The 25,364-nt window shown below is 37.2% G+C and overlaps 1 protein-coding gene across 5 annotated transcripts in view; it reads left to right on the plus strand.

The window, feature by feature from the left end:
* Positions 1–19,187, plus strand: part of LOC125268358 (zinc-alpha-2-glycoprotein-like) — a 31,363-nt gene extending 12,176 nt beyond the window's left edge. For 2 of the 5 annotated variants that reach the window (XM_048190491.1, XM_048190527.1), the window contains 4 exons: positions 982–1,056; positions 5,076–5,120; positions 7,986–8,039; positions 8,125–8,774. In XM_048190491.1, the coding sequence (XP_048046448.1) occupies positions 982–1,056; positions 5,076–5,120; positions 7,986–8,005 (140 nt within the window). In that variant the 3' untranslated portion in view covers positions 8,006–8,039; positions 8,125–8,774. Of the gene's footprint in view, positions 1–981; positions 1,057–5,075; positions 5,121–7,985; positions 8,040–8,124; positions 8,775–18,892 lie in introns of those variants that run through there. The other 3 variants (XM_048190499.1, XM_048190520.1, XM_048190510.1) reach the window with 3 other exon arrangements.
* The last annotated feature ends 6,177 nt before the right edge of the window (positions 19,188–25,364 follow it).

The following is a 25,364-nucleotide window of genomic DNA, read 5'->3' on the forward strand; positions in this document are numbered from 1 at the left end:
ATGTGGGTAAACAGTTGCTGGTCCCCATTGACTTAGAAGTTACTGTGGACCAGTCTGGTTACCCACATTCTTCAAAATAACTTTTATTTTCAACAGAAGAAAGAAACTCATTAGGGTTTAAAACAACTTGAGAGAGTAAATTATGACATTTTTGGGGGGCTAACTATCCCTAATAAAACAAAACACAAAGAGAAAATCACCCACTGCTTTTGACTGAGAACTTTAATACATTAGCTTTATTAAGAATCAATGTATTATTTATACAGTTAAGTCTAGTTTTTACTTTTATAAAATCGTATGATATTTTTGACATCGCAATGGCTCGATAACGCTGAGTCCATCTCATTCCTAAATGACAACGATTCGCCTGTCTATTAAACTTTTGACAAAATCACATCGGAACGTTCAAATCTGCGTTTGTGCTCTGCTGACCCAGAGAGAGCAGTTGTGACGTATAGATATGAAACAGCTTCACAGTCTTGTCAACCACACATTTATTTCTGTGTTACAAATATTCATATTATCATAGCAGAACTGGGGGAAAGTGTATAGTTCGGATATATAAACACTTACGACTATGTTATCAAAATAGAGTGAATCACGTTTTGAAAGTAACGATTGTATCAGTTACATCGTTATGCCACTAGGTGGCGACAAGAGACAGTTTAAAAATGTATTTTGCATTGAATCATTCATTAAAATTCATTAAACATTTTAAATAGACTGCAGCAATTAACATTTTGTCAGAACTTTTGTCATTTTGTCATTTTGTAAATTGCATGTTATTTTGTTTAGTAGTCTGTTCAGGACTGTGGGAAAATTGTGATCTCTGTTTGAAACCAAAATTTTTTTTAATTCATCCAGAATCGTGCAGCTCTAAGATATATATAATGTGTATCACAGGTTTGGTCTTAAATTTCATATACAGTGGTATTAAAAAGGTCTTAAAAAGTCTAAAATTTCACCTTTTTATATCTGTAGGTACCCTGACACAACAGAGTAATACAAATGGAGTTGCAAATGGTGCTAATGGAACATACCAAAACCTTCTCCCAGGTAAGCTGCTTCAGATAGGACTCCAGTGGAGTGAATCTAGATTTCCCTTTAGATAAGTGTTATGGGATGTTCACACATACAGTACAACAATTTTATCTCTTGAGGTCCTGTAGTGGATGGTCCTACTGCTGGATTCTCTAATGGTTTTGATGGGCTGCACATTGGCCAAATTCTCTGACACAAATGGGATAGATTGCTGCTTAAAATACATAGTGATTATATTTTGACAGGGAATGTATGCTACATATGCTACTAATGATTAACATTCTGGTGTGTGGTTCCCAAAAGCATTGTTAGTCAATTATGGTTGCAAAATAAGATAATCCAGCTATTTGGTGGTTCCCAAAACCATAGTTCCAACGAACATTCACAAACAGCATCGCAAAGTTGTGTGGTTGGAATTACAGCTCTCAAAACCGTGGTAGAAGCATAGATTATTTTTAGTATGACATGCGGACTTAAATAGATCTTGCCTTTAAAACCAAAATGAAGAATTGTGATAAAATCGTGAATCGTGATTTTTCTGAAAAAAATCGTGATATATTTTTGCCATATCGTCCAACCCTTACCGCAGGTCCTTAAAAACTCTTAAAACATTTTAAATAAAGTTTACCTAATAAAAGGCCTTAAAAAGTATTAAATTGTCTTAAATTTTGATTTGATGGGTCTTAAATATTTTTGGTCACATCACTGCCAAAAAAATTCTCCAGTATTTCCTTCTATAGTTACTGGGGTAGAACTGAGGTAGCAGAATACAGGTCAAATAACAGTTAACCTTCTAGCTTGTCTAAAATGGGTAAATTAATGTTTATTGAAAAATGGCTCGATAACCCTGAGTCCACGCGTTCTCATTCCTAAATGACAATGTTTCGCCTGAACTTTTGCTCAAACGATTAAACTTTTGACAAAATCACATCGGAACGTTCAAATCTGCGTTTGTGCTCTGCTGACCCAGAGAGAGCAGTTGTGATGTATAGATATGAAACGGCTTTGCGAACAGTCTTGTCAACTACACAGTTGTTATTTCTGTGTTACAAATATTCATATTATCATAGCAGAACTGGGAAAAAAGTGTATAGTTCAGATATATAAAGACTTATGTCTACGTTAGTGATCAAAATAAAGTAACGATTGTATCAGTTACATTGTTATGCCACTAAGTGGTGACAAGAGACTGTTTTAAAATGTATTCTGCATTGAATCGTTCATTCAAGAGATTAATAAAAAAACACAGATTCCAGTAATGAAATAATGAAGTACTTATAAGTGAGTCGTTGAATTATTCATTCAAATCATTTTTTTAAATAATTCATTAAAGGGTTAGTTCACCCAAAAATGAAAATAATGTAATTTATTACTCACCCTCATGTCGTTCCACACCCGTAAGACCTTCGTTCATCTTCGGAACACAAATTAAGATATTTTTGTTGAAATCCAATGGCTCCGTGAGGCCTGCATCGCCAGCAATGACTCTTCCTCTCTCAAGATTCATAAAGGTACTAAAAACATATTTAAATCAGTTCATGTGAGTACAGTGGCTCTATGTTAATATTATAAAGCGATGAGAATACTTTTTGTGCGCCAAAAAAACAAAATAATGACTTTTTCAACAATATAGTGATGGGTGATTTCAAAACACTGCTTCGGAGCTTTATGAATTGAATTAGTGACTCGGGGCGCCAAAGTCACTTGATTTCGCATTCTGCGTTATATGATCAAGCTCTTATTCATGCTAATGCTTTTAAACCATTCAAACACGACAAGGCAATAGAGAACGCGCTGTCTGTGAATGTCCTGCCTATGTGACACACACAACACGCACCCGCCGTTATCGAGTTCTCTTCTGCCCTTAACGAACCATAACACACACAAAAATTATGCCAAAATGTCCGTTTTGTCGAGTGTTTTTCAGTAAGAGTAAACCCACCATTCAAGCAATTGCCGTTAATTTGAAAGTGACAATCGGCCTTTCCGTAACAAAACATCAAAAGCTCAGCCGAACAGCTGATCATAGCTGTACAGGGTGGGTTTTTATTTTTCATGACAAAAAAGTTCCTCGTTGCGGAGAGCGCAGTTCATGGTTGCATAGGAATGACAGATGCCACAAGAGTGCAAGTGCTTTGGAAACAAGGAGAAAGCGACGTGTCCGCGCTTTCGACACATTTTTAGACGCGATATGTGAACAGCCCCATAAACGGTAAAAAAAAAAAAAAAAAAAGAAAGAGGTAGAGGTCCCCCGGTGACACCGGTATTACCGGTGTTGTCACATGTTGATTAACCGGTGGGAAAATGTTCTCACCGTCACATCCCTAACACATAGCTAACTAACATATAAATGATAAATGATAGAGTGAAACTGGAAGTGGGAAACAGTAAGAGCTATGAAGAAACCAAAAACCAGGGAAAGAATCATCAGTATTCATCATAAAAACTCCCTTGTAACAAAGGAGGCTCACATTTTTAACTAACTAGCAGCAATTTAATATATGGTACGATACTTGCATTAGGCCTCTGCCTTTTTGAAGAGGGTCTGGATATATTGCTGCTGTAGGAAGTCCTGAGAATTCAGTCTGATGGTACTGAAGTTGCAATCGATGTCTTCTGCGTTGAATGAAGAAGCGATAACAAACTTGCATGGTTAGTTTGAATTTTGTGGTAGGAAAGAGTTCTTTCACTCTTCTAGAGGAGCACATTGCTGGGGTTGCAGGCCCATAGGCCTTGGCCTGAAGAGGCCTGCAGCACAAGGCCTCTTCAGTCTTCAGTCAGTCCATCCAAAAGAAGCAAGAGAGAGAGGCGGAGTTGTGCGTCTCCTCTAAAGGTCTGGGAGGAGCCACACCTCTTCGGGTGGACCTGACCAATGAGCAAAGTGGAATGTCTGTAGCGGGAACTTCCTTTTTGGGGGGAATTTATGGCTCTTGTCTGTGAGCATGGTTAAACTGGCTGAGTCGTTTTGAAGAAACTATTAAAGATTCTTGTAATACTGATATGTTGCACAGGTATCAATATATCATATAACAATCATTTAAATCTTCAAAATACAAACTTGTAGACACCAAACTTGGCATAGGTTAATTTACATTAACCATTGGTTCTTATCATAAAATATGCATAAAACAGATATCATGCACACAACAGTTTGATAGACATTTATAATAATGTCATGGGATGCATCTTCGTTTATAGATCGGTTAATCTATAAATTACAGCAGGAAAGTCTGTTTTGAGGACTATGTGTCTCTTTGTCTCTGCTCATCCATGTGGCAACCCACATACTTCGGCGCAATAAAACTTGTAACTGAGGCCCCCTGTACAGACTGGTCTTCTCGGGGGATAGGGGACAGACCCCAAAGTGAGTTTTAAACAATTATTTGTTAAATATACAAATAATTGTGTCTGATTTATCTCAGTCATTATACGCCTCTATCGCGGTTACGCTCACGTTACTGTGCTGCGCGGCCACGAAACCTTAGTGTTTGCATGTTTTTAAGCATTGCGGTTTAAAAACAAGTGGTTTTGACACATACCTATGTGTCAAAGTGATCATGTATTTTTAAGTAAACAAGAGCCATTTATGTCTTAAGTGAAGGTACAGTTGAGAAAGACAAGTCTTGAGTATAATGGATCGGTGCAGTCAGTCTTAAAGGGACAGCATCCAAATATACCTGCTGTCATTATTAATGCTAATCAACCAGCAAGTCAAGACAGAAACACAGGGCAATATATACCAGAGCAAACGAGCAACCAATCAAGACACAGATGAAGAACATAATCAGTAATCAGGGGCAGATCTACCAGAGTGGCATGGGGTGGCAACTGACACCCTAAGAAAAAGCATTTCCACCCCGGATTTATCTCAGTATAAAATATAAATGTAAGCAGTGTTTTCAGTAACTCATTTTAATAGATAAATATATAAAAACGGTTGTCAGTAGATGTACATAGACTGTAGGAATATCTGTAGCTTAATTCATAAGCTCTCTGTGTTTATCTTTTTTTGTGTTCCTCTTTGGATTTCCCAGCAACAAACTACAGCAATGGACATGAACAAAAAGCATCCAATGGAGGTAAGCAGTTATCTGTAACGTAGACGGGACTCAGAGTAAGATCCACATGCAAAGCTTTATTAAATGTTGAGCGTGGTCGTACAGGCATGGTCAAACGGGGCGAACAGGAACATCAGAGACAGGCAGAATCGTAGTCAGAGAACAGGCAGTGGTCAAAAGGCAGGCAGCTAACAATCACAGAACTGTAGAACCAGACAGGGATCAGCAACAGGAACCGGAACCGGAACAGACAGGGAAACAGAATAATAACGCTTGGAAATGTCACACAGGGAAAACAAGACCTAGCAGTGAGGTGATGTGTGTAAGAGTCTTTTATAGTCCTGGTAATGAGCTGCAGCTGGGTGTGGTGATTAGTGATTAGTGTTAAGTGTGTGCAGGTGAGTGGCAGAGAGGATGATGGGAGATGTAGTCCGGGAACTGACAGGAACAGACGGTGATCATGACATTATCAGTGCAGGTACAGCAGAAAAATCTGCTGATGTTTTCTAAAGTAATGTGCTTTAAGTGTTGTGTAGAAATTCATAATGTAAAAACACAGCCACGTGTAATAATGGCACGTAATTTAATAAGTATTACATTCTTAATATAATAAAATATTTGTAGTGTATTAATTTTAGGTTTGGAGCTTAAATTAATGAAGATTTTTAAATTGTGGGAAATTTATTTCATTATGAACTCATATTGTCATGTTGTAATAGTTTCTATAACAAAACAATAGTTTTCTTTTAAAAGCATAACAAACATTGATGCGTTTGTAACAAAAAATATTACGTGAATCGCCCAATAATCACTTTGGGAAGTTTGATCGGTGGTCTATAAAGGCCGATCTCATAATCTACCTGTATACACATAAGACAACATTCCTTTTAATGTCAGATGATGCGCGTCTGCCATAATTTACTCACCCACATGTCATCCAAGATGTTCATGTCTTTCTTTCTTCAGTTGAAAAGAAATTATGGTTTTTGAGGAAAACATTCCAGGATTTTTCTCCATAGACTGGACTTTAACGGCCACCAATGGGTTGAAGGTCCAAAATTAATTGCAATTTCATTGCAGCTTCGCGTCACGTTGTGACGTAGGCAGAAGTACTGCGATAGGGTCAAAAACTGCATCTCATTTTCTCCTCCAACTTCAAAATCGTCCGCTATCATTGTTTTACCCTTTTTTTGTAAAGGCCGTTTGACTTAGTCTTTGCACGTTCGCTTTGTAAACACTTGCTTGGTACTTTCGCCTACACGTGACCTTTCCAACGTGATTATGTAATGTGTGGTGCATCACAGAGCAGTGCAAGATAAACATTTGTGGTTAAAAGGTACATTTTTTTTATTAATTTTATTTTTTACAAAATGATAGATTGTTTCACTAGATAAGACCCTTATTCCTCGGCTGGGATCATGTAGAGCCCTTTGAAGCTGCACTGTAACTGACATTTGAAACTTCAAACCCTTGGTATCTGTTGAAGTCCACCATATGGAGAAAAATCCAGGAATGGTTTCCTTAAAAAACCTTCATTTCTTTTTGACTGAAGAAAGAAAGACATAAACATCTTGGATAACATGGGGTTGAGTAAATTATCAGGAAATCTTAATTCTGAAGTGAACTAATCCTTTAATTGTAAGGATTAATCTGTATTTAATTTATTCAGTGAAGAGCATCCAGTATTATTTTACATTTGATTGCTTAATACATTTTATTTAGTATTTCTTACTTCAATATTACTGTTAGACCTTCCTACCTAAAAAATAAAATAAAATAATAATAAAATACCTTAAAGCAATGTTTATTCAATTCAGAGTTTGAAATCAGGCTTATGCCATGTGAAAGCTATTGTGCTAACAATTGCCCCACTGTAAAAACAAAAATGCACTGCATGACCCCCCAAAAATAAATAAAATCCCCACACAAGAGTCACCTAATTGGGGGATTCACCCCATTTTCAAAAATGAAATTCAGGCCCTGAATGAATGTCTGTAAAACAAACTGCTTGGAGCATCCCTATAAATAATTCTTCATCATAAAAAGAAGGTTCCAAAAAGATTGGTATCGGTGATCATATGCTTCCTGTAATCAACAATCGGTGATCGGCTCAAAATCCTGATGGGAGCACCCTTAGCATGAACCATTTAAGAAGGGGGTAGCCAACCCACCTCCTAGAGTGATATCCTGAGTTTAGCTCCAACTCCAATCAATATATGTGCAGAGAAAGAGTGCTTAAATTGATTTTCAAATACAACAGAGAAATAAATTATGAAAATTGTATCACTGTTCAGATACTTCTGGACCTACCTGTATGACCATAAGACAACATTCCTTTTAATGTCATTTTAAAAAAATGTTTTGTGCTCACAACTTCATTATGTTGACAGAAATTTATTATTGTAAACATTATTTCACTTGTCCATGATTACAAAATATAATAATAATAATTTGTTTTGAGAAACTTTGAGCATTTTATTACATTAATATAATTACATTACATACTATATAATAATTACATGCAATTATTACATTTTGATGCCACAGCAGTGGTTCATTTGTGGCAACACTGCACTAATGTGTTGCAGAAAACAATGTTTTCTTGTTGTAGTTTGATGAGATTTAACAGAGATGCTCAAAAAAATGCTTAGTACAATGACTACGAATTTTGAGTCATAAAGTATGTAAATGTCATTGATTATACAGTATATTTATATTTAAGGTTAATTGTAAAATATTAATAAAATATACAGTTCCAAACCTATAAGTAGTTTGAGACTACACTCTTATCTTTTATATTTTGGCCTTCATCAAGATGTGCTCAAAATGTTGTCATGAATTGCAAGCAAATTGTTCTCATAGGTAACAGTTTCCCTCTTATTACAGGAGCCAATGGAGCTGTCTAATGGAAGACGCTGTCCAAAGCAGAAATAACATGCTGTATGTATGCCAGAATTATGCCCACGTTTTTAATCTTATAGTGACTTTTTTGTGATATTTATTACAGTTTCTTTTTGTGTCACAGAAAACAGGAAAAATACCCGAGGATAAGGATCATCTATGCTCACTTCTGGTTTTTTTTTTTGTAATTAGATTAACTATGTGCTTAGTTTTCAATAGATATTGAAGGAGTTTTATTACATTGTTGCATTTGGCAAATGATTATATCTAATGCAACTTACATTGCATTCAAGGTATACATTTCATCAGTCCAAACATTTCCCTTTACATGAACTGAACCTATCGCTAGCAATTGCTCTAGGGTTTGAGCTTCATGCTCTTTTATGTCAAAGTATAAATTTGTCAAAACAAGTGTTGTGCTTATGTTTTGAAAATCAGTGTTAATTTTGACAGCAAATTTCTTTTGACTAAAATGCCATTTAGTTTTAGTCATAATTTAGTCAACGGAAATTGTTTTTAGTTTTAGTGTAGTTTAAGTCGACTAAATATCATAAGATTTTAGTTAAAAGTTTTAGTAATTTTTTATATCTTTTTTTTTTTTTTTGCTTTTAAATGTCTATATAGTTTTTATTATTATTATTATTATTATTATTTAAATTTTTGTTAGTTTAATACATCAGGACAGGTTATGCTAAAGCTTGGAAACTAGATGAAAGAAAATAAGTTTACATTTTTATTTTTTATTTCAGTTAATGTTTATTTCAAGTAATTTTTTTTATTTTTTTTAGTAGTTTTTTATGGTTTTAGGTTTAGTTAACTATAATAACCCATAGGCCTACTTGTAAAATATATTGAAGATGTGTCAAATAATGCTCTTAGTTTTTCTTCTGTGACAGAAGATACAGTAGTTTTTTATGAATTAAATAGAAAATAAATTAAATACAGTTTATTGTGTAGCTAAACATAATAACAATAATGACCAGTAAAAAAAATAATAATTATAAACCATCCCGAAATACATCGTGACTCTTATTCTGAAATGTCTGCAGTCTGCACTGTAGCCTATTAGTAGCAGGGTATTCATGAGAGATAAAATATGCATTCTTACAACCGTCTAAAACATATTACCATAAAAAACGTTGTGTAGTAAACTATATTGTCATTATTCATCAATATTAGCATAAGCAATAGCTTGGCATATATGTGCGTTATTCATTAATTACGAAGCAGTCTGAAGTCCTGCAGGGTGAGTCTGTAGAGCGCGCAACAGTGCCACGTTTTCACGCAGTTAGATCAGCACAACACTTCAAATGTGCGCATCTTCCACACAGGACAGCAGTCCTGACTGGATATTAGGGATGGGAATCTTTTAAAATCGTTCAGTTTTCCATGGTGAATTAAGCTGAGGTAACGGTTGCTTCACGACCAATTTCAAAGTTCCGCTAGGGGGCGGAATGCGACAATCGAATGCGAATGTCATGTGCAGTGGAAAGACGGCTCCAGAATCGTAATCAGAAATAAGTTGCGTCCCAAAGGACGCTCTATACACTATGCACTTATACACTATGTACTTAAGCACTATGTACTCATCCATGTAGTGCGTGAATTGTATAAGGTTAATTTTGTCATTTAACATCGGAGTTTGATACCTTCTCCCCCTCCACTATGTAATTAAAGCTGCGACAGTTGAGTGCATGAAGTGTCCAACATTCCACACTTCGTTTTTTCCGTTAATTTAGTGCATCATCCGGGTATTTAAAGTGTACTTTTTCTTTTTGGAATTTTCAGTGTGAACGCACTACTCGCACTATTTGTAGGCCTACTTAAAAACGTCATAGAATAGTGCATAAGTACTCAAATTGGGACGCACCTATAGTGTTTACAGAATAACCTTGAAGTGTTAAAATATTGATAATTCTAACTTCGCAAAGAGTTCTTTCAGTATTTAAGAGACATTTTCCATTCAAAAGCTGTGAGGGATTTTTCTCTTTCTCAGCTTTTCGGTTGTTTGATTACTACTGATGTCATCATATGACAGTGGAAGAATAAGTTGCATTCACAATAATGCATAGATCTCTTTTGATTTATAAGATGTTTTTGTCCTGTCTGTTTAATACTTTAAGACATCTAACTGACTGTGTTTATATTAATTTTGTGTCATAAAAGCATTTTGAGATGCAAGTAGGCTACATTTAAACACTTAAATGGAGTCACGCACAGCCACTTCGCGAGCGCACTTCACAAAGCGCACGTGGAAATTGAAAGCAGCCTTCTGTCAGTGGGGTTCATTTTTATAAAATATAAGCCCACAGCACTCTAAACAACATAAACGATGCCTTTGTAGAGCATTTGTAAGGAAAAGAGGCCAATCGGCGAGCGAAAATGCAAGCTGCAAGCCTGTTTCTCTCACAGCGCAAATCCTGTGCAATGATGAAACTCGCGAATATCCGCGCAATGTGCATGCATGTAATTCGCTCTAGCTTTTCCAAACTGTATGAAAGATTATTTCATAGAAGGTTCAAGTGGTGTGTGTATGAGAGGAAATGGAAACAAGCACTATACGGTTGTTCTCACACCGGTAGACATGCACTGTAAGCCAGGGGCGTCGGACTGGGGGGGTAAAGGGTACCGAGTACCCAGGGCCCGAGGCAGGGGGGGGGCCCTTAGAAGTCAGTTTTCTATACATGAATTTACATACACTAACATTTGTATAGCATTTATGTACAAATAAAAAAGTTCTTGTGCAAAACTAAACTTGTAGTTAGGCACTGGTTTGGTATAACAAAAGTCATTTTCATGCTGTGCAGGGCCCCACCACCCCTCTCGAATCAATGTAAATGGTACGACCCGCAGGTCAGGTGCTTCTGCTGCGGACCTGCGGTGAATCAGTTAATGAGACAGGAGCTGGAGTTAGCCGTGATATGAACTAGGAAGACAGGGGAAGAGTCATGTCTTTCCTTAAGAAAGGAAAATCAGGGGCTCAAAAACGAAAAGAAAAGAAGATTAAAGAGAGAAAGGCAAATGAGGGCAAGCAGTTGCTCACTCAGTTTTTTGAAAAGAAAGGTGAGCTCCAAATGCATCATCGAGCATTGACATTGTTTTAACATAAATATCTACTCCAGGTAGAATAGCATACATTTATGTTCGTACTCTATTTGAATAATATACCAATACTTTATAGTATCACACCCTACATGGCGAGCAAACAATATTTCTGAGTAAATAACGGAGTGAGAAGCAGACGGAGGCGGAGCTGGGAGCTCAACACACTGCCACTCCAGGCAGCTGAGCAGCTTGTCTCCTCTTCTGCTGCAGTTCTCCCCAGAGTCAGAAGTTTACATGAAAACACTGCATATTTCCCTCCATTGTCAAAATCTAACACCCGCGAAAACACAGATCGTTAGCGCCTATTTTACTGCATTGTTATGCAAATTAGCTCGCGCACGCTCTTACATTAAGTACAGGATTGTTCTCAGTTTAATGCACATCTTCATGATTGAAAATGACTTATTTTAAAACGTAATTCAAAGACTGAATGTTTAGTTTGGCGGTTAGTGTACCCTGTGATTCTATAGTCTGCATTTATTTTAAACAGACAAATAATCAGCAATTAACTTGTACTTAGCCTACACTTTAAAAAAGGTATTGTGACAATAAAGGATATTTTAGCAACCATTTAAAGCCATATATTTCAGTTTCAGACAAAAAATATATTAATCAGAGTGTGGCTTATTTTGTTTACATTTTAAAGGTGCCCTAGAATCAAAAATTGAATTTACCTTGGCATAGTTGAATAACAAGAGTTCAGTAGCCTACATGGAAAAGACATACATTGAGTTTCAAACCCCATTGCTTCCTCTTTCTTATGTAAATCTCATTTGTTTAAAAGACTTCCGGAAAACACACGGATCTCAACATAACACCGACTGTTACGTAACAGTCGGGATCATTAATATGTACGCCCCCAATATTTCCATATATGCCAGCCCATGTTCGAGCGTTAGACAAGGAAAGGCAGTATTGACGTCTGGATCTGTGCACAGACAAGGTAAGCAAGCAAGAACAACAGCGAAAAATGGCAGATAGAGCAATAACAACTGACATGATCCATGATAGGATGATATTTTTAGTGATATTTGTAAATTGTCTTTCTAAATGTTTCGTTAGCATGTTGCTAATGTACTGTTAAATGTGGTTAAAGTTACCATCGTTTCTTACTGAATTCACGGAGACAAGAGCCGTCGCTATTTTCATTATTCAACACTTGCAGTCTGTATAATGCATAAACACAACTTCATTCTTTATAAATCTCTCCAACAGTGTAGCATTAGCCGTTAGCCACAAAGCATAGCCTCAAACTCAGAGAATCAAATGTAAACATCAAAATAAATACTTTACTCACATGATTCGATGTATGCACACAGCATGCATGATGAACATATGGTAAAGATCCATTTGAGGGTTATATTAGCTGTGTGAACTTTGTAAATGTGCTGTAATATAGTGGAGAGCTCGTGTGGCAGGGAGCACGCGATTTAAAGGGGCGGCGCGCTGAAAAAATCAGTGTATAGTTAATGATGCCCCAAAATAGGCAGTTAAAAAAATTAATTTAAAAAAATCTATGGGGTATTTTGAGCTGAAACTTAACAGACACATTCAGGAGACACCTTAGACTTATATTACATCTTGTAAAAAAGCATTCTTGGGCACCTTTAAGTGTTATTATGATAAAAATGCAATACCCCACCCATTGGTATCACTATGGTATTTGGTACGGGGGCCCAGCAAGATGGTTTGTACCCAGGGCCCAAAATTTGGTGCTACGCCCCTGCTGTAAGCACACGAAACGCGTCATCTCGTTACTGCGGTTAAAAATGAGCTCAGAATCAATTCTGAAATTCTCAGAATCGATCCAGAATCATTAAAAAGAGAATCACGATGCATTGAAGCATCGTTTTTTTTTTTTTCTTAAATTTTTTTTTTTATCCCAAATCAATCCCTCAATCCCTCTCTATCATTTTCGTTTCATTTTTATTAGTTGATGAAAATTAGAGTAGATTTTAGATATAGTTTTAGTCATTCAAAACACATTTTTATTTTGTCATCGTCTCATTTTCGTTTGTGAAAAAATGTCGTTGACGAAAAATATGACAAATTATTCGTCAACGAAGTTAACCCTGATGAAAAGTGATGTTACAGTGTTATTCTGGTACCCCTGATATCTAATTCTATTTGATTTTTTTGATTATAGAAAAGCTTTATTTTTCCTTCTGTATTTGTAGCTTTTTATTCAGTATGCAATAAAGCACAATTGATCATGTCATGTATTGAAATTTAACAATTTGTAGGCGTAACAGAGTCCAGCTAGTAGTCGCTGTGTGAGTAAACCTCATCTGATCTCAAGAGATGCTCTAGCGACTGACACTAGGGGTTGCAGCCTTTAGACTTCTTGTTACAGCGTCCGACTCCCATGCCGGAGACCTAGGTTTGAGGGCTGCGCAGAGCGGGGCAAGTAGGACCTGGGAGAGGGGTTACATATGTAACAAATTAATTTATAAAACAAGGCCATATTAAAAAGTAATATTTTAATAGATGTTTCAAAAATCATTGTAACAGTTTCTAGTATTTTGAGATCAGTTTTCAGTTTGTTCAAGTGTTTTTTTCTGTATAATATTATGATAATAAACATTTTTTTAACACAAGTTCACACATTTGTCACCTGTTTCACCCCTGATAAGCTTACATCTCTGGGCAATTAGATGCTTAAGTCAAGTTAGACAAGTTAGTACAAACACAAGAGGATTCACACACTCCAACTGCCAGTGGTTCACCTGGGCCTTATTCACTGAGACTACACTGTGTGCAGAATTATTAGGCAAGCTGACTTTCTGATCATATTTTTTTTCCAAGCACATTTTACCAATTTCAATCCACATCAATCTTAATAACTACTATTAATAATGTTTTTAATCATTTATAAGTGATATATAATTGTTCATGAAGGCTGGAAATGAAAAACGCTTTATATTCAGGTGTGCAGAATTATTAGGCAGGTTTGCTTTTACAGGCAAAATGAGCCAAAAAAGAGCTTTAACTCAGACTGAAAAGTCAAAAATTATTAAATACTCATGAGAAGGACGCAATACTAATGCAATACTAGAAATTGCAAAGTTAAAGCATGACCAATGGACAGCAAAATGCTCATTGGGTCAGCGGGGTCATACAAAAACAGGTGGAAAAGAAAAGACACATGTTAACTGCAAAAGAGTTAAGAATTAAGGTGAAGAATTAAGTGTGAAACCATCAGGAACCCTTTAGTCTCCAGCGCCACCATTTTCCAGAACTGCAGCCTACCTGGAGTCTCCAGAAGTGCAAGGTGTCTCAGAGACTTAGTTAGGTTAGCTAAAGAATCCTAAAAAATGACCCGCTTTTAATAAGAATCACAAGCGGAAGTGTTATAAAATACATGAAGACTGGGTTTTTATAGGCCTTATAGACAGACAGATTGAGAGTGACTCCTGAAGGACCAGCACCACATCCTCTTTTACCACTGTTTGAAGAATTTATCTTCCAGAATCTGGTAGTAAGTTTTGGAAGATCATTTTTAGTCCATCTCTGCAAGACGGATATTTCAGGATTAGAGAGGGACTAAAAGTGATCTCCCACACTTTACTGCCAGATTCTGGAAGATAAATTCTTCAAACAGTGGTACAAGAGGATGTGGTGCTGGTCCTTCAGGAGTCACTCTCAAGCTGTCTGTCTATAAAGCCTATAAAAACCCAGTCTTCATGTATTTCACAACACTTCAGCTTGTGATTCTTATTAAGTGTGGGTCATTTTTTAGGATTATTTAGCTAACCTAAGTCTCTGAGATCCTGGCACCTTGCACTTCTGGAGACTCCAGGTAGGTTGCAGTTCTGGAAAATGGTGGCGGTGGAGACTAAAGGGTTCCTGATGGTTTCACACTTAATTCTTCACCTTAATTCTTAACTCTTTTGCAGTTAACATGTGTCTTTTCTTTTCCACCTGTATGACCCCGCTGACCCCATGAGCATTTTGCTTTCCCTTGGTCATGCTTTAACTTTGCAATTTCTAGTATTGCATTAGTATTGCGTCCTTCTCGTGAGTATTTAATAATTTTTGACTTTTCAGTCTGAGTTAAATCTCTTTTTTGGCTCATTTTGCCTGTAAAAGCAAACCTGCCTAATAATTCTGCACACCTGAATGTAAGGCATTTTTCATTTCCAGCCTTCATGAACAATTATATATCACTTATAAATGATTAAAAACAATATTAATAGTAGTTATTAAGATTGATGTGGATTGGAATTGGTAAAATGTGCTTAGAAAAAAAATATGATCAGAAAATCAACTTGCCTAATAATTCTGCACACAGTGTACAAGAAAATTGACACAAATCACATCAGCTTGCAGACAACAGAAATAAGTCAATAGGCTTGTTGTCTGTATCAAAGTACAGCGAGAGCGATTGGAGAGCACAGGACTCCTTATGCTTTTGAATCACACTCGCAGCACTTTGATGCGACAACGTTAAGAGTAACGGGCTTGAATTTACATTTGATTTATAAAAAAATTAAAAAACTGTGAGGACATTGTTTCCTCCTCATTTCAGAACACCGCTTTACACCACTGCTGAAGGAGGGGTACTCTCCGGCTGAGACAGGATAACCGCTAATTACCAAACAGATGTCAATCAAACTCATCAAGCATCATCCAAAAACACATTTTATTTAGTTTAGGATTTAAGATGGTATAATCATGTTTGTAATTATATTAAAATAAATGAAACAACAATACTTTAATAATAACTGTATAATATAATAACTGGGTGGAGCCTTTTCATCATGGGTGGGCTTATGTCCTCCAGGCCCATCCATTGGCTATCACTGCTTGATTAGCCCATTGTTGCTTGTAAATTTGATAATGCTCAACACCACTGGATCAGAGCGCTGCAATGAAAAGCCATTTTACCATGCCAATAAAGCTACTTGAATGTGAATTTGTCAATCGCTGACTGCGATGGGGAGTTTTTCCTAACAGGAGGAGACACGACTCGACCACAGACCATGTCTTTGTTCATGATGTGTAATCACTCAATGAGTGTTTGGATCACTAGTCAAACTGAAACCCCTTCTGTCTGGTCCAGAGCAACACTGTATGAAAGAAAACAATCTTTCTCATGTTCGAGACAAGTTATCACGTGTAAATCACTTGCCCATTGTGTACACTTTACAAGCAACCTACCCAGGGACACAAAAAGTACAAAAATATGTGAAAAATATGTCTACCTCAAAAGGATTGGACAAAACATTGTGCAGCAGTTATGAACATGTTATACCACAGTAGTGGATGCACACAAGTGAACATATTGTGAACTTCAATTAGGAACATTTCTTTTAAAAGTTAACTTTGAAAAGTGCTATGGCAGACTGGAACACAGCATACTCAGAAGGGATGTCAGTGTGAGCAGCTGCATCAAAACGATGGATCCAGTGAAATATGTCAAAAAAAAGGCAGCTCTCTTGGAGGTGGTGGAGCTCAAACGTGTGTCCTAAGGTTGACTCTAAGATGTGACTCCAAATGAAGAGATGTGGAGTTGGCACAGAACCACTTGTAGTATTTGTAGTATTACCATGTTATATTTACATAAAATATACACAGTTTTTAATAAGACAGTCACCTTAATGCATTGTTCATTAGAAATGTGCAGTTATGAATTACAGTAAGAAGGTTGTAGAAATTACGCCATATATGTTTGTTTGACTGTATTATTTTGATAATGAACAAGCTGTGATGTCACGTTTTCAGTGCTTTGTAGTGTGTGCGTGAAGCGCCGGCGTGATCAAACAGCAGTCTCTGCACCACTAGCAATTTTGGGACCTATGAAAGAATATGAGGTTGGGGCCCTTACCGTAGGGCTGGGCGATATATCGCATGCGATTCTCACGCGCATTTCGTCAGTAAAGCCGGTTCCCTGATTACCGCTAAATCGCCATCACCTGCTTTCAAATGAAGCGCCATTTAACAGACAGAGCCGTAGTTCACTGATAAGCCACGCAAATATCGCGTTCATTATCGAAGGCGATTCATCTGCGATATGAACGTGATATTGCGTGGCTTATCAGTGAACTACGGCTCTGTCTGTTAAATGGCGCTCCATTTGAAAGCAGGTGATGGCGATTTAGCGGTAATCAGGGAACCGGCTTTACTGACGAAATGCGCGTGAGAATCGCATGCGATATATCGCCCAGCCCTACCTTACCGTACCCATTCTGCACCAAACAAACAAGTCAACCTAGCTATCCAAAATCTTTGTCCGCAATTTAATAATAATGACCTATTACGTTTGCTATTGCTTTTGACCACTAGGTATCAGTATTTAGTCAGAGACCTCCCATAGCACTAGAAGATGATTTATTATGCAAATGTAAATATTCAAAATATTTATCAAATATTGATATTCATACATTCTTAAACAAAACCAATTGTTTAGTCAAAAATTAAAGAAGGTCCATATTTTAAAGCTCTTTCTAACTTGTACTCAGCCTTAAAAGTAACATAGTTCTTGTAATTGTTAACTATAGTATTTGTTACAATAAGGATATAATTACAGGTAAGATCATTTTTTTTTTTTTTTTATAGCATTTGTTATAAAAAAAAAAATAGCAACACAGTTATAAACTATAGCTACAACATGCCACAGTTCACAGTTGTAATATAACCCTTTAGTGAAAAATCTATTCCCTTAAAGGTGCAATATGTAAGGATTTTGCAGTAAAATATCCAAAAACCACTAGATCAGTGTTATATATTTTGTTCACTTGAGTACTTACAATATCCCAAATGTTTGCAACTATTTGTAAATCATGAGAAAATTGCAATTTTAACCAAGGCTCCGGGACGTGTTGTCACAGACACACCAGGGCTGCGTTCAGCCCCGACAAAACGTTGCAAAACGTTTTTTAAACGGAAACGGTGGTGCGTTGAACACCCTGTTCTGATGACGCAAGAGTTGCAACTATGGCAGCTGAGAAGGACATTCTTTGTGTTCTTTTTAAATAATTTTCAGAGCCTGATGAAGTTGGTATAAATAAGTGTTTAATACTACAAAATATGCTCGATGTTACAGTCACTGCCCTTGTCGTCCAGAATAAAAGAGAACATCCAAATCGAGTGAAGGGATTTGTGGAAACTTCTATTATTGTTATACAACATTTGACTTGCACTTCATGATGAAAAGACAAACATTTCAGGTGAAGGATAATCCACTTCTTACCTCCGTGACTGTGTTGATCTATATTATTTTTATTGTTTGTATTAGGCTTATCAATATTCCTGATCACTGTTGTTGTGCTATATATATGATATTGTAATATTTACCAACTATTCTCCTCTGATTATAGAAAAGTTTATTAAAGTGTCACATCACAATACAATAGCAAAATATATAAGCATAGTATTTTTATGTTACATTAATACCCATTGTGCAAGCTGTCTCTTTAATACTGCGCGGTTTATATACATCTTGCCACTGATTGGGCTGACATTTCTGACACACCCACCAAACAAGAGAAAACATATCTCAAACCCGTTGTACACCGTTGCAGACCGTTTCCAGGAAACATGTCGTTCAACCCGGAAAATGTAGCAAAACGTTGCGCACCGGTTTGAGCTTGAACGTGCCCAGGCTCTGCACCCAGCCAATCATGTCGCACTCCCTCACCAGAGTACTGATCACACGCACCTGACACTCATCACCAGTCCAATCAACAGCACCAATAAAGACACTCACAGTCACTCAGTCATTGTCTGGTCTCGTTAATGCATCCTAACCTGAATGCTTACCTTACGGACTCCTTACCTGTCTCCAGTGTATCTCCTAGATCCTCTGTCTTCTCCAGTCCTCCGTGAGTGTCTCTGTGCAGTCTCTGTTCCAAGTCTCCTGGTCATCGGTGAATCTGGTGTGAAGATCAAGTTCAGTAATCCTGTCTTGATATATCCTCTGTCTGGTAACCTCCTCTGTTCCACGTCTCTCCGCCTTCATCGAACCTGGTGTGAAGATCAAGTCAAGTACCACTGTCTTGATATATACTCTGTCTGGAAACTTCATCTGAAATACTCACCTGTTCACTGCTCTGGTTGTCTCAATAAACATCGTAAACTTTACCTGTGTCTCTGACCTCCTTTGTAACGTAACACGTGTGAGGAGTCACCTGTCAATTGTGTCATACCCGCGTTACCCTCGGTTTCCGGTTTTATTTTGTAGAAACACCAAAGACGCTTTAATATTTTACATATATTTTTATTTTTAATAGACAAAGGAACAACTGTTTTGAGATATTTTTAGACAGAAAACTAATTGCTGTTATATAACTCAACACATGGTCCACCATGCCTCAGAGAAAAACACTATTTTGTCAAGTAGCCAACATAGCACAATCAGATGCAGCTTTATTTTTTGGAGCAGAATTTTCTCCATCATACAATACATTTTAAAATGAATTGCATGCCATTTATCAACACAAGCCATCCAGCATTTAATATGATATCCTAAAATCGATCTAATCGATTAATATGATAAACAGCAGAAAAAACATTTGTGAGAGGCGCTGCGTAATATCATTGCGCCTGCTGCACCCATTGTACAGCAGCAAAGTTCCTTGATTATTACGCCGGAATGAGAGTATAGTTCCTAGCCATATCGGCCTAGAAAATCGCAATTTTTAATTTTCCGTCAGTCTTAGTACACAATGTAACTACAGAAGAGTCAAGTTTTACATAGGAAAAATATCAAAACTCTATGGACATTTTTGAGCAAGATGCTATTGGTCTCATCAGATTCAATGATCTATGCTAAGCTATGCTAAAATTGGTACCTCCAGACCCAGAGATCGGCTCAATGGATTCAAAATGGTAAGACTCAACTTTTTAACTCTAGGGGAGTTGGAAAATGAGCCTATTTTCAAAAAAATAAGTTCCTTTAAGATAGCTGCAATTAGAGTCTAACTAACGTCATTTTCCAATAAACATTAACTAAAGCTGGTTACATAAAATACAACCATTGACTAGATTCATGAGAGGTCGGCTAATGCGTTCAAATGTCAAAAATGCAGAAATTTCATCAACTTACCAGCGAGCGAACTTCAGAAACACTGAAAATGAATGGGGTTCAGTGCTGGAACTATCAATGTTTGGGACTATCGGCTGCTCCACGACACGCATTACTTCTGCATTCCAAAGTTCCTATGGAAGTCTATGGGAGTGCTCTGCTGTAATCGAACATCTGACGCTGCCCACTGAGAGCGACGGTTACATGAATATGTAAATATGCTGTACACTTTCACTTTCTGCACACTTTCTTCTCAGTAACAAAATAAACACGAGCTCTGCAAAAAGAACACAAAATGAACTTTGTTTTGGCCTGATTTTGTTCGAAATGTAGTCACATCAGTTCGTTCTTCGATTTTGTTTGAAGTATATCGGGGCCTTTACATGACCTCCACACAAGTAACATGACCTACAGCGTCAGTTGTGTCGCTTCACTGCCATTCACAAATCCTCTCCTGTAGTAAAGTAGTTAAGTTTTAAAGTAGTAAGGTACTGAAATTTTAAAAATGTGATGATACCAGATTCTTAAACGCCTAATGCTGGTCCTATGCTGGTGCTAAGCTGGTCCTATGCTGGTCCATGCTGGTCCTGGGACCTTAACCAGCATATGCTGTTTTTTTCAACAAGGCAAACCGGTAATCGTTTCATCCCTACTTTACAATATTTATTTAAAAGGTTTACATTGCTTTTATTGACATTTGTTTATTGTATTCATATTCTTATTTAATGTTTATTCTATATTCAATAGTATTCTTGACATTTATTCAACAGTGCTTCTGATCTGCCTGCATTGACACTATTATTTAAGAGCTGCTGTGCAGCCAAATTATGTACCAGTTATCAATGTAAAGCTGCTTTGACACAATCTGCATTGTAAAAAGCGCTATATAAATAAAGGTGACTTGACTTGACTTGACTTGACTATGTAACTTAATAAAGTGATCTTTAAACTTAAAAGTTACATGTGTATATCTTGAAAAGGGCAACTTTTGAATAATTATAAGATAATAATAATTATAACATTACATTGTCCCTCAATGAGGTCAAATCATTTCATTGTCATTGTAAAGGAACGAGTACATTATGTGATGATAGTACATTAAATAATGAATAAAATCCATAGTAAACTGATTTACTTTATTAATGTGGAAAATTGGGGTGCACTGAAAAACAGCACAGAACAATATGTAGAAAAACAATACATTATTATAATATTAGTATATACAGTGTATAATAAACAATACAATACATAGAAAACCAATATATTACAATAAACAATACAATACGTGGAAAACCAATATTAAATATTAGTATATACAGTGTACAATAAACAAAATAAATAGAAAACCAGTTTATTACTATAGTGTACATTAAACAATTAAAGCCTAAATAAATCATAAAAGTTTTAAAAGTTAAAGCTACTTAACCTACACCATTTATAATACCATTTAGGTGTACAAACATTAACATAAATGGTTAAAATAACATTAGTGCGGCAATAATGCATCACTATGTCCAACTGCCTTGAGCATCCGGTGTATGAGGTCTGAAAACGTGCTCTGATGCCGGAAGTGATCCAGAGATCCTTGTAACAACTGAGACAAATCAGACACAATTATTTGTTATAGTTAACCAATAATTGTTTAAAGCTCACTCTGGGGTCTGTCCCCATCCCCCGAGAAGACCAGCCTTAGTTTTATTGCTCTAAAGTATGTGTGTGTGTTGCACGTGGAGAAGCAGAGACAAAGAAACACAGGAAACCTGCATCTTCCCTGCATTTTCCCCCCAGAACACAGACTTTCCTGCATTAATTTATAGACAGAATGTTCTATAAATGAACATGCATATCCCCAGGAAATGGTATTCATTATTACTGTTGTAGTATTGCACTCATTATATTCACATGTCTTATGATACATTTAAGGTAACTTCAATTATGCCATGTTTAGTGTCTATGGGTTCGTATCGAGAAGATTTAAATGCTTGTGTATGCGTTATGTCCATACCTGTGTAACACATCAGTATTACAAGAATCTTTAATAGTTCTTCTTCAAAAACTCAGCCAGTTAATCTTGCTCGGTCGTAAAAGCCCTGACAGGAGGCGTGTTGGCGCCCAGAAATACAACATCTGCATTGGTCCGGTCAACCCTAAGAGGTGTGACTTTGACCAGAGGTTAAAAGCCAGTTCCCAACACCCCTCCCTCTCTCATTTTCTTGCCTCTTGGATGACTGAAGGGACCCCCTTGTTGCTGCAGGCCTCTTCAGGCCAAGGCCTACAAGCCTACAACCCAGCCATGTGCTCATCTATGACAGAGAGAAAGAACTTTGTTCCTCACTAAGAGTCAGATTAACAGCTTAAATTGTTTCATAGTACTTCATCCAACGCAGAAGATACTGGCAACAACTTTGAACCGAATCATCAAGATTTCTCCTCAGCCTGCAGACCCGATGCTCCTCAGCCTAAAGGCATCTTGCAAATATCATACATTTGAACACTAAACAGCAATTTAGTATTGATTTGTAGAACTTACCTTTGTCAGCAAAGGGGTTTTATTACTGAGGAAACTGATGATTCTTTTCCAGATTTTGACTTTGAATTTTTCCTATAGCTCCATTTCCGGTTCCACTTCCGGTTCAACTCTATCATTGCTCATTCTTACCTACGTATGTGTGTGACCTGTGTGTATGTTATGTGTTTGTTAGTTTAGTTATGTGTTTGTGAGTTAGTTAATAAAGATTGTGCACAATACATTTTTGGTTCTGACTCCGTCTGCTAATAAATTGCCTCTTAAGTGATTTAAATCCTGACTACGTGCTCTGAGTAGTACGGTACAATAAGAATGTTGTTTTTCCATAACCTGGAAAGGAACATTTCTTAGAATTAATAAACAATCAACACTGAGTGTTCACTGGACGAACAGGTTAATTGATTGTAATATTAATCTTAATGTAGCTACATCCAGTTAATCTGATTAACTGATTTACATATTCATAATTAATCATAATTAATAATCATAATGAGTTATGAATAATTATGAATATTTCCCTTTTGAGTGAATTTACTACATCGTACTATTATAGGGAGATAAGAGGGTCTGTATCTCTTACCATTGGAGAAAGCTTAACGGCTAACTTAATCACGTGCAGCACCTCTCAACCTATCATGTCAACAGTGACATCAGTTGCAACGTTCCCTCATCTGCCTTCTCTTGAAAAAGTGCATTTTTATAAAGTTAAAATCTACATATAGCTCCCAAAGAAAGTATTGTTTTGTGTAAAACTGTCACGTATCCTGCGCCTGTTGTTTCCTTCTACTAACACCAGAGGTCACCAGTTCACCATTGTCACCTTTTCATGGCACACACAGTCACACATCACTCTGGACTACCTTTCCCACAATTCCCCATCTAGGAACCAATCACACACTCACACCTGTTTCCCATCAGTGACACTTTACAAGCTGCACCCAAACACAAACACATTGCTGAGTATTGTTTAGCCCTGTATCCCACCTTGTCTCTGTGTGCCCTTGCCCTTGCCCTTGCCTTGCCTTTTTTGACCCTAGACTGTTTTTCTTGTTTGATCAGTTGCTGCCTACCTTGACCATTGCCTGTGTTTTGGATTACTCTTTTGCCTTGCCCTCTTATATCTGTTTGCTGGTGTTTGACCTCTGCCTGTATGACTAGGCTCATTTTAATAAAAGCTTGCATTTGGATCTACCACCCTGTTGTCTTAATTCCAAACATTACAGAATACTCAGCCAACACCAAGATCCAGCGGCTTGTTGAGCGTTCCCAGTGCAACTATGGATCCGGTCAACCAGCTACTAGCTCTGCATGAGGGACAGCTATCAATTGAGGAGTATATACACCAATTCAGTAAGTTATCTTTTCTGGTTCCTTGTGATGAGGTGTTTTTAAAGGACATTTTTCATTTGGGACTCAATGAGCCATTAAGATCCTAGTTCCCTGAAGGAACATTCAGTTCCTCTCTGAGAGACTTTATGGACTATGCGTTAATACTGTGTGGTTCACCGTTTACTGTAGAGGAAGCTCCGTCAGCAGCCGAGCTTGTACCATTGCAGTTTTCCATGCCCTCCAGTCTAGTTATTGCAACCCCAAAACTCTCTGTACTACCAAATCCAGTAACTCTCTCGACAGTTCCTAATCACATTTTGGTGGCCGAATCAGATTCCGTTTCTGCATTTAAGACCATTCCAGAGCCTCATTACATCTCAGCACATATCCTAGAGCCTTGTCACATTTCAGCAGCCATGCTAGAGTCTCATTACATTTCATCAGATCTTCCAGAGCCTCGTCTCATCTCATCAAATCTTCCAGAGCCTCATCTCATCCCATCAGATCTTCCAGAGCCTTGTTTCGTTTCAACAGATCTACGAGATCCTCGTCTCGTCTCAACAGATCCTCGAGATCCTTGTCTCGTCTTGGAAGACCTTCCAGATCCTCTCCATGTCTTGTCTATCATCCCTGAGTCATGTCTCATGGCAGTTGGCTTTCCAGAACCCTGCTCTGTTCTATCAGGGGAAACCATCCTCAAGCGTCAGAGGTTGGCATCCAGTGTGGAGGATCCACCGCTGTGGTGTCAATATGTACTGCTGGTATCCCCAAACCAATTCATATTAGCCCTGTGCTTTATGCAGTGTCTCCAGTGCCAGAGTCGTCTCTGTGACTCTGAATAATCCAACTTCATTCATGTTGCTCGTGGCAGAAGTTAAAAAATTTCAGAACTTTTCAAGCGCCAACGCAAACGTCAGCCAGTCAGATCACCTTATGCAAATAATCTAGCGCAGACACTAGCCAATTACATTTATGCAACACCGGAAAGTAATGTGATTGCCTATTGTCACGATGATGGTCACATCAGCGCCAAGCTTCAGTCTGTCTAATGCCTAACTGAATCTGCAGCAGTTAGGTGGTACAGGTCAGAGCTCTATAAGTTGTTTATGTTCAGTATTATTGTAATGTTTTGTGCTGTAAAAAATATAAAAAAATTAAAAAATACTATGTCAACCTTCCTGTAATAGTCTTAATAAAAATTTAGTTACTTGTTGTCCGTGCAGTTTGCTAAGTGTAACAGGCAAGCAGCGAACTTTTAGGCTGGAATGCTGCTTATTGTAAATATCATTAATAATGTTTTATTGAACATTTAAATGTCTATCCCGTTGTTGTAGCCTATTTTTAAAGGTAATAAATCAGTCTAGGCTGTGCACCTTTA

This window comes from Megalobrama amblycephala, linkage group LG1 (assembly GCF_018812025.1).
Source record: "Megalobrama amblycephala isolate DHTTF-2021 linkage group LG1, ASM1881202v1, whole genome shotgun sequence".
Lineage (NCBI taxonomy): Eukaryota > Metazoa > Chordata > Actinopteri > Cypriniformes > Xenocyprididae > Megalobrama > Megalobrama amblycephala.